The 14,960-nt window shown below is 38.8% G+C and overlaps 1 protein-coding gene across 24 annotated transcripts in view; it reads right to left on the reverse strand.

Moving 5' to 3' along the window:
- The window catches only part of cast (calpastatin), a 31,355-nt gene that overhangs the window by 3,999 nt on the left and 12,396 nt on the right, over positions 1–14,960 (reverse strand). For 6 of the 24 annotated variants that reach the window (XM_011475100.3, XM_011475102.3, XM_020703292.2 and 3 more), the window contains exons 2-26: positions 12,074–12,142; positions 10,655–10,771; positions 9,828–9,953; positions 8,217–8,258; positions 8,029–8,130; positions 7,842–7,922; positions 7,518–7,562; positions 6,713–6,799; positions 5,718–5,849; positions 5,314–5,421; positions 4,231–4,335; positions 3,947–4,060; positions 3,732–3,845; positions 3,555–3,650; positions 3,377–3,469; positions 3,187–3,285; positions 2,977–3,090; positions 2,780–2,890; positions 2,430–2,540; positions 1,394–1,477; positions 1,173–1,271; positions 963–1,076; positions 766–876; positions 419–529; positions 20–103 (exon numbers count right to left, since the gene is read on the reverse strand). In XM_011475100.3, coding sequence (XP_011473402.1) covers positions 20–103; positions 419–529; positions 766–876; positions 963–1,076; positions 1,173–1,271; positions 1,394–1,477; positions 2,430–2,540; positions 2,780–2,890; positions 2,977–3,090; positions 3,187–3,285; positions 3,377–3,469; positions 3,555–3,650; positions 3,732–3,845; positions 3,947–4,060; positions 4,231–4,335; positions 5,314–5,421; positions 5,718–5,849; positions 6,713–6,799; positions 7,518–7,562; positions 7,842–7,922; positions 8,029–8,130; positions 8,217–8,258; positions 9,828–9,953; positions 10,655–10,771; positions 12,074–12,142 — 2,469 coding nt within the window. The remainder of the gene's footprint in view (positions 1–19; positions 104–418; positions 530–765; positions 877–962; positions 1,077–1,172; positions 1,272–1,393; positions 1,478–2,429; positions 2,541–2,779; positions 2,891–2,976; positions 3,091–3,186; positions 3,286–3,376; positions 3,470–3,554; positions 3,651–3,731; positions 3,846–3,946; positions 4,061–4,230; positions 4,336–5,313; positions 5,422–5,717; positions 5,850–6,712; positions 6,800–7,517; positions 7,563–7,841; positions 7,923–8,028; positions 8,131–8,216; positions 8,259–9,827; positions 9,954–10,654; positions 10,772–12,073; positions 12,143–14,960) is intronic. The other 18 variants (XM_011475109.3, XM_011475111.3, XM_011475107.3 and 15 more) reach the window with 10 other exon arrangements.

A 14,960-nucleotide genomic window follows, 5' to 3' on the forward strand; every position in this document is an offset into this window, starting at 1 on the left:
CTGATGGCCTCACAGTTACCTTCTTCTCCTTGGGTTTTGTTTCTTGTGGTAAAGCAGGGAGGACGTCAAGTGTGATGTGTTGCTCCATAGGACACACTGTTTTCTACAGAGACACAATGTTAGATAAGTACACAACCATAAACAATGACTGCACCTCAAGGTTTAGGTCACACTGTGTGTACCATATATTCTCATCCCCCAGGTAGCCAATTGAACTAAGCCATTTTCTGTTGACTCTATCACACCTATGATGTTTTTTTTTCATCTATATCTTTTATTTTCTATTAGAGCTCAAACAACTACATATTTTTACTGGTGTGTTTTTAATTGCAGCCTTGGAGACCCAACATGATGAGGCCTGTTGTGTTGGAATGAAAACGAAATACCAAAACCAACTTGGTAGAGTCGCACACATTACCTCTGGTTTCTGCTTATTGGGAGCAGGAGCAGATGCCTGAACTGCAGAAGCTTTAGATGAAGCCACCACATCTGCAGAAAGAAGGTCCACAGCTGAAGATTCCTTTTTTTTCTGGAAAACAGTCAGGAGATTTTTTAAATAAATAAATGAAAAATCTTATAGCACAGCATGAGAAGAATTTTCCAAACTTGAAAATATTTTAAGACTCTAACAATAATGCAAAAGAAGCTTGAATATGGCTGCAGAACCTTCATTTTTTTAAATGAAAGTTTGTATTTGAATTCTCTTTAATCAAACAAATTTGGCAGCAAGCTGCAGAATGAATCAGAAAGAGTTCTGTAGTGTACCTGTGCAGGAAGGTCTTTAGGGGCTACAGGAGCTTGGACTGATGGAGCTACTGAGGATGAGGTAAAGTCTCCAGACAGAAAGTCCAGAGCCTCACCTGGATCCAGGCTGGGCTGTAGGACACACAGAAACAGCTGATCAGCACCACAGACTCTTTAGTTTACATTTAAACCTTGGAGTGAGCTCATCTGCATCTCACCTCAGGTTCAGGTGCAGGTATGTCTTTGAGATCTTCCTTATCAAACCTGTAACCTGGAGGAAGAGGACACTTGTTCCCTCCAGTAGTCACACCCTCCGTCGCCTTGATGTCCTCCTTAAGAAAAGACAACATCAAAAGCCATTGGCTGCTGGGGGAGCTTTTCATAAAGCATAGATGTAAGGAAAATCATGACACTTTTCCTGATCTTACCTTCACAACATCCTTAGGTTTGAGTTTGGGGGGTTCAGGTTTTGGTTTATCGGCTGCTGGCAACGTGTCACTTAGAGCGCTGAAAGCATCAGAGTCATCCTGAGGACAGAACAGTGCAGAGAGGCTGTTTGTAGTCTGCTGTCTCTGAGCTTTTTTTAAGGTGAGTCACAAAGAATGAAAAAGCCCTTTCAAAATAAAGTGTCTGATGGCCTCACAGTTACCTTCTTCTCCTTGGGTTTTGTTTGTTGTGGTAAAGCAGGGAGGACGTCAGGTGTGATGTGTTGCTCCATAGGACACACCGTTTTCTACAGAGATACAAAGACAAATTGTAAGTTAGGATGATAACAAACAAAAAATTAGCTACTATACAACCATAAACAATGACTACACCTCAGATTCTATGTTCCTTATCAATTATTTCCTTTGAAAAAAGTGACAACTGTGACAAACAAAAAATTATTTTGTAGCAGCCAGCAAAAAAAACAACAACCTGCAAATACAGTTTAAAGACCTTTAAAAAAAGTTAAGCTGTTTTTTTTTGTTTTTTTACTTTCACTGAGAATAAATTCCACAAGTTTTGAGACAATAAATGAAAGTAGTCCTGGTATGATTTTAATTCCCATTCCGATAATCTTTTGATCTATTTTTATAGCAGTATTGAGCCAGTTGCCCGCTCAGGCTAGGAAAACAAAGACGTACATGCATCTATTTCTCTGCAAGTAGATGCATCAGAGTGGAGCACAACAGGGAATTTGTGGCCTGCTATTGCAGTTTGTATGCAATATATACAGGCTTTTTCAAATGGCGTTTTTTCATCTCCTCCTGATTCACAATGATTAAAATAATGAAATACTCAGTAATGCAATTTTCTGCTTAATTTGCTTTGTTTAGGTCCTCCATCATGAGACAAATAACACAAGAACATGTTAAAAACAACCAAAAGATTTTCTTTTAACAGAGTGAGTCTTTAAGACACTGTGTTTTTTTAAGTCAATCTGTAGGTACAAAAATTGCAATTCCCCATGTGACCCCAGCAAGCAGGTTTACGAAAAAAGCACATTTCTATAATGTTGAAAAAGTAACTTTACACTAAAAGGGGTTTAAATATTATTGACATCCCTATGGACCCATCAAATTCTTACTTTAACTTTACTCTGTCCAAACTTTGCCCACTTCCACTTGCAGTACAGATGTGGCCTGTTGTGTTGGAATGAAAACAAAATACCAAAACCAACTTGGTAGAGTCGCACACATTACCTCTGGTTTCTGCTTATTGGGAGCAGGAGCAGATGCCTGAACTGCAGAAGCTTTAGATGAAGCCACCACATCTGCAGAAAGAAGGTCCACAGCTGAAGATTCCTTTTTTTTCTAGAAAACAGAGTCAGGACATTGTTTAAATAAATAAATGAAAAATCTTATAACACAGCATGAGAAGAATTTTCCAAACTTGAATATATTTTAAGACTCTAACAATAATGCAAAAGAAGCTTGAATATGGCTGCAGAACCTTCATTTTTATTAAATGAAAGTTTGTATTTGAATTCTCTTTAATCAAACAAATTTGGCAGCAAGCTGCAGAATGAATCAGAAAGAGTTCTGTAGTGTACCTGTGCAGGAAGGTCTTTAGGGGCTACAGGAGCTTGGACTGATGGAGCTACTGAGGATGAGGTAAAGTCTCCAGACAGAAAGTCCAGAGCCTCACCTGGATCCAGGCTGGGCTGCAGGACACACAGAAACAGCTGATCAGCACCACAGACTCTTTAGTTTACATTTAAACCTTGGAGTGAGCTCATCTGCATCTCACCTCAGGTTCAGGTGCAGGTATGTCTTTGAGATCTTCCTTATCAAACCTGTAACCTGGAGGAAGAGGACACTTGTTCCCTCCAGTAGTCACACCCTCCGTCGCCTTGATGTCCTCCTTAAGAAAAGACAACATCAAAAGCCATTGGCTGCTGGGGGAGCTTTTCATAAAGCATAGATGTAAGGAAAATCATGACACTTTTCCTGATTTTACCTCCACAACATCCTTAGGTTTGAGTTTGGGGGGTTCAGGTTTTGGTTTATCGGCTGCTGGCAACGTGTCACTTAGAGCGCTGAAAGCATCAGAGTCATCCTGAGGACAGAATAGACTCTTTATTATAGATCTATTGTATATCTTAACAGATAATAAACATCTGTGTGAGCAAAGAAATTCGGCTTCACACCTTATCAGGCTTTGCTTTCCCTCCTGCTGCTTTTTTAGCATCAGGAGGAATGGGACACACAGCCACAGGAGGAGGCGCATGAGATTTCACTTTCTGCAGACAACACCAATCACACAATTTACAAACTCTGAATAATTTCATTTAATCTAGCTCAGATGTTCAACATCCACATCTTTACCTTGGCAGTAGAAGCAGACAGTCCTTCCTCCAGAGAAAAATCACCAGAAGAGGTTTTTGTTGCATCTTTCTTACCAGCAGGAGGAGCAGGAGCTTTCTGTGACATCAAAACAGGCATTAAGAACAGTTACTGGAGCTTTCCTAGTATGCTACCGGCAGTGATGCATGTGCTCCATACCTGTACAGGTGCAGCGGATGAGGACACAACAGGAGCTTGAACAGTGGGAGCAGCTGATGAGGTCATGAAGTCACCTGATAAAATGTCCAGAGCATCACCTGACTCCATAGAGGGCTGCAAGATGATGCAAATCAGAGGAAACCATTTTTTACTAATATATTTCCTATTAAAATAATACATTGTAGCTGATAAAAAAAGACTTCAATTTTTCTCACCTCAGGTTCAGGTGCAGGTAGCTTTTTTAGATCTTCCTTATTGAACCTGTAGCCTGGAGGAAGAGTGTCCTCCCTCTCTCCAACACGCACACCCTTTTCCGCTGTGATCTTCTCCTGGAAAAAATCAACCAAAGAGGTGATTTATGGGTAATAGGCAAAACTTATCATTAACAAGAGTTTCAATTCGGCGGGACAATTTAACAAAATGAATTGTATTTATGTTTTTCTAGGATTTCTGATTTAAAGAATTGCTTTTTTTTTTAAGAGTGGGTTTGTTTGCTTACCGAGACAAAATCTTCAGGTCTGAGTTTGGGAGATTCTGGTTTTGGCTTGTCCACGGGCAACGTGTCACTAAGAGCGCTGAGAGCATCAAGAGGTGGGGAGCCACCCTAATGTCAGGACAAAATCATGAAAAGACAATTGGTCTTCTAAAAAAAAAGGAATATGTTTTCAGGCTTTACTTCATAACAGGAATAGATGCTGGAAAGAAAATGTCTTCTTCTTTTAAAAATCCCACTTCTATGAAAATCGTGTGTTGGTGTTTTGTTTTTTTTGATGATGGAGCACATATAAACAAAATTAAGAAAATAAATATAAAGACAAATTAAAAGTATTACGCTTAAAATTGCGTTTCTGAGTGTTTCTTTATTCAAATTATCGTGAAACAGGAGCAGATGAAAAATGCTACAATTGTAATATAAAAATACACTGGTGGGGGCCACAAGCTCCCTCCGCTCCATTCTGATGCATCCACTTGCAGACAAATGGATCCATGTACGTCTTTGTTTTGCTCGTCAAATCTGTGCAGCTGGATAGCTCCAATATTGCTCCTCATTTTTGTTGTTGCACCAGTAATGTTGGGTTGAGGTTGTGAGGGAATGTAAGCTAGTGGGAAGACAGAGACCTCTCCGTAATGGGGAGGGGAAGGGGGACAGCGTTGCTCCACGCCAACAGTCCCGCCCACAACTCAGAGGTGAATTTCTAACAAACTACTGCTGCAGATAATCTCTTTAAGCTTCAGTTTTGTTTATTATTCCTAAATATATGAAACTGTTTAAATCCTAAATATTTTTGGGATGGATTTTAGTGTAAAGTTTCTAAAATGCTTTAAGAGAGTGCTAACTGAATGTACAATGAGTTCTATGAAATCTTTTTAATCACCAAATGAGACAGAATAATAATTTAAATAATAACCTAAGGAAACACATTTTGGCTAATCCTGAAATGAAGAGCAAAGCCTTCTAAACCAGGCAGGTATGGTATGATATTTAAGAGCACCAAAAAAGCAAATGGTCAACACTTGAACATGAAAACTTTCAAGTAATTGTTTTGGATTCCATTTTCAGTGAGAAATGTTGAGAACCAACCGTGGAGGCAGCAGGAGGTGGGCCAGCCTTAGTAGGTACTTTCTCCACCTTGTTCTTCTTCTCAGGGGGGGGAACCTGACTCACAGAAACAGCAGGAGGAGCAGCTTTCTGCAAGACAGATGGTAAACGGAAAAAGAGACTCTTAAACTGAGCCTCTAAATTTGACCCAAAACATCTCCATAAACACAAATTCATTTCAAATATATATGTTTTTCTATTTTTATAATATGTTTTGAGAGACATCCTTAGAAATATGTTTTCCACAAAAAAAATTTGCATTTTCCTTCAAAAAATCATGACAGACATCCATAAATAACATAAAGCTGGTTAATAGAAAGGCTCCATGTTAATTTTTTTTTTTTTTTTAGAACTTAAGAGTAGAATAAACTGCTTTGGAAAAATACCACAACGGGAGGTGATGCTTCTGCAGTTTTCAGTGAGAAATTATCTGAAACTTTCTCCATCTTGGGTTTTTTATCAGCAGGAGGTGAAGGAGACACAGCAACAGGAGAAGCTTTAGCAGGAGTTACATTTTTCTGCAACCAAGAAAAATTCAGAGAACAAAAGTTAGAGTTTGTCCTGTCTGCGCCTTTAGAAGGACTTTGGAAAGACTTGCCCTTTACATGTATTTGTATATTTGATACAGAAAAAAGATGTATTAATTAGAAAAAAATTGCTGAATATCTCAGATTCACACAGGAAAATCTTTTATAAAACTTTTTAAAAAGACTGAAAAATTTAAAGGAACAGAGAAAGATCATATATTCCAAAGAAGAGGGGCTAACTCCCACTGCTCGTCCCCAATTTGTTTTTTTAACTTGATAAATTTAATATATGTCCAATCTAACTGACCTAAAAGGCAGTTAGACCTAAAATGTAGATTTTTAAATTTTAACCTGGTTTTTAATTTACTAAATCTGACTCAACACCAATTATTATTACAATCCAAAGGGAATCCAGCTTAAAATAAACTCTTAGAAATGAATAAAACTTTAACCCTAGTACTTCAGTAAGGTAAAATGTTTAGGAACCCTTAGTAAAAAAATAGTCAATTTAAGAATACTACAAGTACACGGGTGTATTCAAAAAGTGAAGCTGTGTACTTAAATTTGTTTTGTACTATCTATAAATTGTAACCTTGAAATGTTCCAGTTTAGTCTGAAGAAGTATTCTGTTAGTTTTCTTACATGGGCTATAGTAGACGTGTACTCAGGTATAAATAAACTTCAAGTGTATTATTTTGTAGTATTTTTTTTAGATCCAAGAACATTTGCAGTAAAGGTGGAAGCTTAACTTTAACAGCTGACATGCTAAAGTGTGTGTGCAATTTCTAGATATAACTCTCAGAAAGGAGTGAAAGATAAACTAGCAAATAGGTGCTGCATGCTTGAAGGCTGACCTCCTGCTTTTGGGCTGCGGGTGGGGCAGTGGATGTCGTGAAACCCGCTGAAAGAGACTCCAGGGCGTCGTCTGTGCTCAATGGTTTCTGACAGGAAGAGAAAACACATCACCTTTCTGATTACAACATGCACTTTCAGATTTATTTTTTGAAGCTTTCTTTCACACAGACGTAGGATCCTCCACTAGAGGGTGTGTGTTACTTAGACACAAACCAGACAAAGGGGCAAAATAATGCAAAACAGACTACATGTACCAACAGTGAGTGAAAAGTACAGGACACACCCATCGTCACATTCCACTTAGGGTAAAAAGTTGCAGCAAACACTCTTTACAGACACATAGAAGACAAAATCAAACGTATTACATAAAAACTAGACATTAAAGCCAAAAGGGAATTGTAAGAAATCATAACACTGAAAAAAATCCTTGACATCTAAACAGGGACAGGGTAGGACTAGTGGGTGTGTCACAGATGACCCAACAGCCCAACAGATGCATCACGTCGTGTGTCCTTGCGCATGTACATGTTGTGGGTTTGGTCAGGCAAGAGTCAGCGAGCTCTGTTACGTGAGGCAGCTCCTGCCCTTTTTGCAAAGCCAACACCCATCAGTGCAGTGCAACAGTCGTCAGTACTCAGAAGTCAGCAGCTTATGCAGGGAAAACTGAGATCCTGTCAGCTTCTGGCTGTTAGTCTGTCTGGACTTGCTTGGAGGAAGTTCAATTCCATTTTGACTTTGTATGAACCTAAAACTATCAGAGTGCATCTGGAATCAGAAAAAAATATTAAATATTTTTCAACTCACAGGCACATCCTTGGGTTGTTGTTGAATATTTGCAGTAGGTGGAGTCTGGAAACACAAAATAAACTAGAATTACTAAACTTTAGAATTACTAAAAAGCAGAAGGGTAATAATAAGAGAGGATAAGTGATACTAGAAAAACCTGCAAGTAAAAAAGTACGGCTCAGTAATACTGAAAATAGAATATATTTTGTAGGTTTCTACGGGTGGGTGGCTTCAAGAGGAACAAAATTCTCTCCAAACCTTTTTGCCATCCAGGTCAGGTCAAAATGACACGAGCACAGAAGGGCAGCAAGAAAAAGGAAACAGAGAGTGTGACAAACTGACCACATTTTCAGATCTGTAGCCTGGAGGCAGCGTGGACTCTCTGTCTCCACACCTCTGACCTTTCTCAGGTGTGATGTCATGCTGAGACACATGCAGCACACATTAAACACACCGGATCCATGCAGCATACCATTATCTTTCTGCATAAACTACCACAAAAAAACACAAGCAAGGGCTGCCCAGTTACCTCTTTGACCTCTGGCCCAGTGAAAGAAGGCTGTGAGGGGGTAACAGGGTCAGATGTTGGTAGGCTGCTGGCCAAGGCGTCAAATGGATCTGCAGCAGGAGCCTGCAAGCAGCACAACAATACAATGAGGGACAGAAAACAACACAGTTCTAAACTCAAACCAGCTGAATTCTACCGAGTATCTGTACCTGTTTGGCTACTGGTGCTGCAGAAGAAACTTCCACCTGAACCTGCAGGACACATCCACATTTAGCTGCAAATACTGTGTGAACGATTGGAATTTGATTAACATTTAACTAAAAATAAAAAACATGTTTTTGGTTCCACTTTCTTCAGCTAAAAGGCCATATTTTCTAAAAAATAAAATTGTGTTTTAATTGAAAAATAGAATCATTTTTATTAAAGCATTTGGCAATGTTTAAAATCCCTGAAGGCATCACTTGAGGAAATCTACTCTTTTCCTGAAGATTTCAATGAAATCACAGATTACATCTCATTAACCAGCAGCTTCCATGGATGTACCAGAATATTCAGACATGTTTCAAACCACAGACAGAGCAGCTGCAACTGACTTTAACGTGTTCAGCAAGACAAGAGGAGGATTCTTAGGTTCAAATCGGTCCAGCCACAATACCTGCACCACCATGCTTGGAGGTTAGTGTAAGGTATTTCCACTTACATGACAATTTTTGTTATGGGTTTTTTGTTTGTTTCTTTTTTTCAATTGCATTGCATTGCAATTTGCATTGGTAAAAACAACATTGGTTCATCTTTGTCTTTCTGTAGAACATGCGAGGGATTTGTGCTGAAAAAACTTTTGCCAATTAGTGAACTGATGCATACAGAATCTGAAAGCTAGCTTTTGAACATTTCCATGTCCCTTTTGTCTTTTACATCATTTTTTGCATCTTTTGTGTAATCTTCTTTTCTCAGAGTATTTGCAATGTAAAAAAACACGTTTGAGCACAGGTTTATCCAGTTTACAATTGTGGAAAAAAAGAAGTGTTAATGAGCTGCTTCTTAGCCAAACATCTCAATACTTGCAGGTTCCTCTTGCCTGCTGTAAGATATGAGGTTTTTTTATTGCAACCAAACAAAAACATTTATGACAACAAAATTAGTCTTAGTCACAGGGCAAAGATTTTACTAAATAATAATGTACAATAACAACAACATATATTAGAATACAGCACAGAGAGAATCATTTTCAGCAGAGAAAAACACTTCAGCAGCCTAATGTTCACTAAATTGACAAACAAATGATCAGCCTGGAAGCCTGTCCCAGACTCAGGTTTGAGATTAGAGATGCGCAGCGGAAAAAAAGTTACTTTACATCACCTGAAAGTAGAAATGCACTATGTACCGTATGCCAAAGTAGAGAGTTGCTTCATAAAAGCTCCTGAAAGATTGTCCAAAGCTAAGTTAAAGCCCCATAAAATGTGTGAAATTATCCCTCCTCATTTGACCTGTCCCTTGGGAGAGTGCTGAGCTGCAGACACAACTGCACTCGTGAACCATTTGGTGGTTTAAATTCCCATTCCAACCTCTTAATGCTGAGATAATGCTCAGAAAGGCTTTGGGTCTTTGGTATGACTCGGCCGTGGATTTGAACCCATGACCTTCCAGTCTGAGGGTGGACACTCTACCATAAGGCCACTGAGATTGCAAAGCATATATAAATTTTTCAATTTGAAAAATTCAAACGACAAAAGTCAGAGAAGAGAAACAAAAATGGAAGACACCCAAAGAAATGCCAAGAGAGCCATCAATCAGGAAAGGCTTGCAGAAGTCAAGTCTACCTTGGCCGAGTCTTTGGGCGACTCTTTAGGTTTTGTAGAGGATGCTGCTGCTGTCGTACCAGAGACAGCTGCTGATCCAGCTGTAGGAGAAGGAACTGTAGCCTTGCCCTTGACTTGAGATGCAGTCTACAAACACGCAGTCAAACGATTATTCATGGACACAAGCATAAAAAGGATTCACAGGAACTCTAAAGAAAGTATAAGAAAGTCATGGGACTCTCACGTAGGCACAATATCAAGAAAGGTAAAAGTAAGCAGTTTTTAAAAGCAAGCCTGGTTAGATCAGGCTAAACTAAAACTCTTTTTTTTTCTCATTTGTGTTGGAATCCAGACAGAGATTTCCCCAACAATCAACAAATGTTTCAGTATAGGTGTTTTCCAGCTTTTGGTCCATTATGGAATTTTTAAAAAGCTTCAGGTCATGACAGCATCTTTAAGACCAACGTTTGATGATAGCATGTCAGTAAGAGTTTCACCGGTCAGTGTAGTGTTAGTCTTTGGAGAAGTAGAATGTGTTTGAAAAAAGTTCATGAATTTTAGAAGATAGCATGGGATTCCTCACAAGCCCGATGATGGAAGAGCTTTCAAGGGATGAAGCAGAAGTTTTGCATCCAATGAACAGAAAAATGCCAACAAGAGTGACATTACTGGAAGCATCACATGAAACAAAGAAGAGGTTTAACAAATGCAGTTTAGGCAGAAAGACGGAGGTTCAAGTTCTCCCATGATGAGCAAACTGAAGGTTTGAATCCATGTGAAAGAAGCCGTGATACACCAAAGTGCCAAAAGCATCCCGACTTTTGTTCAGTCTGCCAGGAATAAACTACCTCTGGTTTAGCTTTAGCCGTCTGTTTCCCTGCTGCCGGCCCACTTCCTGTAGCATCGCCTGTTGCTGTGGCAACCATCCCAGGCTTTGCAGCCATGGCAGATCCTGATGATGCCTTCTGCAACGCACCGGATGTAGTAGCTTAGTAACAACTTTTTGGATGTTTGCATTGTGGGCCACCTCAGCATTTTGTACCATGTGACTTCCTACAAGACTGCTATGCCATTTTTTATTCACTGAAGTTCTGTAATTTTATAAACAAAAGACTTACTAAGCATTCAGAGGATGGTGTAACAATTTTTTTCAAATTATAAACATTTTGCAATTATCACAGCATTATTCTTTTTGATAAATATAAAGAGCACTTTGATGAAAAAACTCAGTAAAGCTAATCAAATTTGGAATGAAAAGGTAGCCCACTTTTAGTGTGGTACAGCATAAAAAAAGAAATCATGTGACTTTTAATCTAAAAGAAAATGAAAGAAAAAGTCTCTAAAATCTTTAAATCTTTTCTTTTGGTTTAGCTTTGTCGTTGCCAATCAATCAACGGATTCCACTCAGAACAAGTATTACCATCATTCACATACACACCCTCTACATCTTGCTAAGGGTGACCAATATATACAGTATTTATGCACCCTTTGCATTATGGTTGAGTATTTAGATTTAAAACCTAAAAATAAAAAAAATATTATATTCTATATTCAATAAACGTTTTAGCCCTAAATCATGCAAACTGTTGGAGCTGTATCCTGAAAGTACATAGTCCAAAATAAGGTTGGGTTGATGATTATTTTTGACCAAACAAGACTCAAAAAGACTGAAGAACATTTAACAAGCATGATTTTTGTTTTAACTATTATCTGCACACTAGCTTTTTCTTTTACTAAAGCATACAATGTCTAAGCCTATTTGTTGAGCGATAAGTGAAAACACTTAACGCGAACGGTGTTGGTTTATTCAAACAGTGTCGGCGAGGAAATAAAACAAAGTCAGATAAGAAACTCAGGTGTGTTGCAGAATAATTTCAGACAAAAGTCATGCTGGTGTAAATAATTATAGACAGAGAAATTCTTCTTTGGGTACATTTTTGGGGAATTTATACAAGCAATGCTGTCATTTTGAAAAGTATCTGTGTACTTCCTGAATGTAAACATTTTTACAATCCATTGTTTCAGGGCAGTTTTTGCTTTTAAAACTGGGTGTTACCTCCAATGTTTTTAAAAGGAAACATGGGAACACAATACATTTCTGAGAACCCACAAGCCCCATTCCAGCTCTCTGCTCAATATGTTGCAATTTTCAACAGAGGAATGACACAGGAAAGTAACAAAAACAACTTATAATGAGAGGTCAGAGAGACAGGAAGACGGAGGCAGAGAAGGAGTTGGACGGTAATATAAAAGGAAATCTTTGAAACCTCGAACTGCGCAGGCTTCCCAGCAGAGACCTGAGGTGTCGGTTTGGGTGTTGCCTGACTCGGCTGCGACTGCAGAGAGAAGGAGAGAAAACAATAGGGAGAGGAGGGTTACATGTGCAGATCACACAATAAAAAACATCATTATCACATAACAAGGAACCGCATCTGTTTCACAACAGCATACATTGCAGAAAAAAAGACTCAAAGTCCCATCTGGTTGGAGGAGGAAATATTTTCATTTGTCACCATGAAGGCAGACCAAGAAATATGCAGCACAGCTTTGAAGAAAGAGGACAAACAGATCCATAATGCTCTGAGTGGTGAAGGGTGTCTCCAGCACCACATTCCAGCACAAAGGCCATAACTGCTTCTCGGTGTTCTATTATGAAATCCTCAACAACCCGGACAAGGCCTGCAGTCTGGCTAAGACGGCGTTCGATGAAGCCATTGCTGAACTTGACACTTTGAACAAGGATTTTTACCCTGTTGGTGGTGACAGCAGCGGTTCCCAAGTTGGCTCATCTCCTGCTGAGGTCGTAGGGTGAAAAATAAACTCAGACATAATTCACGTTCATTTTCAAAGCAAAGAAAGGTGAGCCCTTAGTGTACTCTTGTTCCATTCTCACACAGGGTGTGATATCTGTGCTGCACGAGCAGTTCCTAACTCAGCTAAAACCAATCAGCTGTTGCCGCCACTATGTTCTTTGATTTCCCTAAGATAACCTTTGCACGAGACAATGTTGAGTGACCTCGTGGCCTAGAATGACATTTTTACATTAATATGAAATCAGATAATCAACAACAGCAAACTTGAGGTTAACTAATGGATGAATACATGCAGTTGGAATTTTTTTTTAGCCCCCCATTTTTTTTAAAGCATACATTTTGGTTTTGAAGACCCTTCATACATTATTAAAACAATTTTAGTGAACTTGAAGCTGATCACTTATATTGACTTCTGTTTTTGCAAAAATGTAAACTCATAATTCAAATACAAATCCTAATTCCAGGGGGAATTTTTTTTAGGCCAAATGTGTTTAGACCTGCCAGAACCGACTTAAAAAACATACTTTCATCTAAAGAAAAAGACCTGAATCTCGATAAGTTACATTCCTTCAATCTGGTTTAGAAATGAAAGTCTCAAATTGCAGCAGTTTTTCGGTAAATGCTTCAGGCGTCAAAATCCACTTAAAGGGGTAAGATTACATATTCCTGTGTTGCCAGTGTTTGATAACAGAATAACAAAGTATTTATTTTGAAAGCACAGAAAACTCTTCAGGTGAAGCTGTTAGGCCCAGCCCAGCTCTTCAAATGAATGCAGAGGCCTGCATACCAGGGAGGGAATGCAGGTGCTTTCACATCCAACCCAATCCATTGCTTCAAACTAGTTTGTTGTACTTTGATTATCTGCTCACCCGAGTTCAAACATTCACAAACACAATAAGAACAAAAGCTGAAAACGTGTGTTCTGTTTCCAGTGTTGTAACCATCACATACGTGACAGTTTTAGCATCTGTTGAAAACGTCGTGAGAACTAAAGCTCTGATTGGAAAAATAATGATGAGTCTGCCCAAGCTTTAAGCTTGGAGTGTGAGTTAAACGTCAAGATACATGCAAGCAGAGAAAAACAACAGAAGGGGAGAGATGTTAAGAGATGGAGAACAGAAGGTCTTACTCTACTTTGAGGCATCTTCAATGTGGAAACTTTGATTTAGAAAGTCACAACGCCTCTGCAAAACGATTGCTTCACATCAGAGTGCTGCATTTAACACAAACTACTTCTCATCTTGATGCAACTCGATCAGAATTTTAGACCTCTGGAAAAATAAAGTCAGTTTAAAACCTTCCTGACTCGTGACAGCCAAAAGTAAATGTGTTAGCTCAAACAGATACAGAACTTTTCCAGAGTCTCCGTCTTTTTATCTCTTTCGGAACATTTGTAATAATATATATTTGGAATCATCTCACTGCTTCTGGAAAGAATAAATATTGTTCAGAGCAAAGAGTGAAGAGGAAGTGTGAAATGAGAGAAAGGTGAGTGAGGTCACAGAGAGGTGTTAACTCAAAACAATTTCCTATAACATTTTTAAAGACACACTCCAATGAAAATTGTGTTTTTGGTGTTTTTGACATGTTCTTGTGTCATTTTTCTGATGATGGAGGACATATATAAAGAACATTAAGATTAAAATTGCATTTCTGAGTATTACTTCTTTCATATTGTTGTGATTTGCAGAGGAAAAATGCCATTCGAAAAAGCTTATAGTAGTGACATAGAAGCTAAAATTGTCCGGCTGCAAGCTCCCTGCTCTGCTCCATTCTGATGCATGCACTCAGACAAATAGATCCATGTACATCTTTGTTTTCCTCATCTGAGCTGCCATCTGGCTTCAACCTGTACACCTGGTTGCCATTTTGGTTGCACTGGGAATGTAAGGTTAGGGTTGTAAGGGGTTGTGAGGGGCTGTAAGCTGGCGGTAGAGCGTGGAAACAGGTGGATGACAGGAAGTAGGGGGAGGCTTACGCCACACTAACAATTCCGCCCACAACCCAGAGAATTTCTAATAAACTCCTGCCGCTCTGCAGAGACTATGGTATATCGTGGAAAATGACACTGCTTCTTGACTTTGGCTGAATTAAAAATAACTGAAAGGGGACGCTTTTAAAATCTATCAAAAGATGATCGGGGTGGGACTTTTAAGAAAAAATAAATAAATAAAGATCTGTCTAAGTGAATTTCAATCGTATATTTGTCGACGCACAACCTTTGAATAGAGACTATGACTTGTACTTAGGCCCGGTAAACATTTGATAAGACACATTTAATCTTCACTTTGTTCTCATCTACTAAAAATCTGGATAACTACACGTGTTTTTGACACTTAAA

This window comes from Oryzias latipes, chromosome 5, assembly GCF_002234675.1.
Source record: "Oryzias latipes chromosome 5, ASM223467v1".
In the NCBI taxonomy this organism is placed as follows: domain Eukaryota; kingdom Metazoa; phylum Chordata; class Actinopteri; order Beloniformes; family Adrianichthyidae; genus Oryzias; species Oryzias latipes.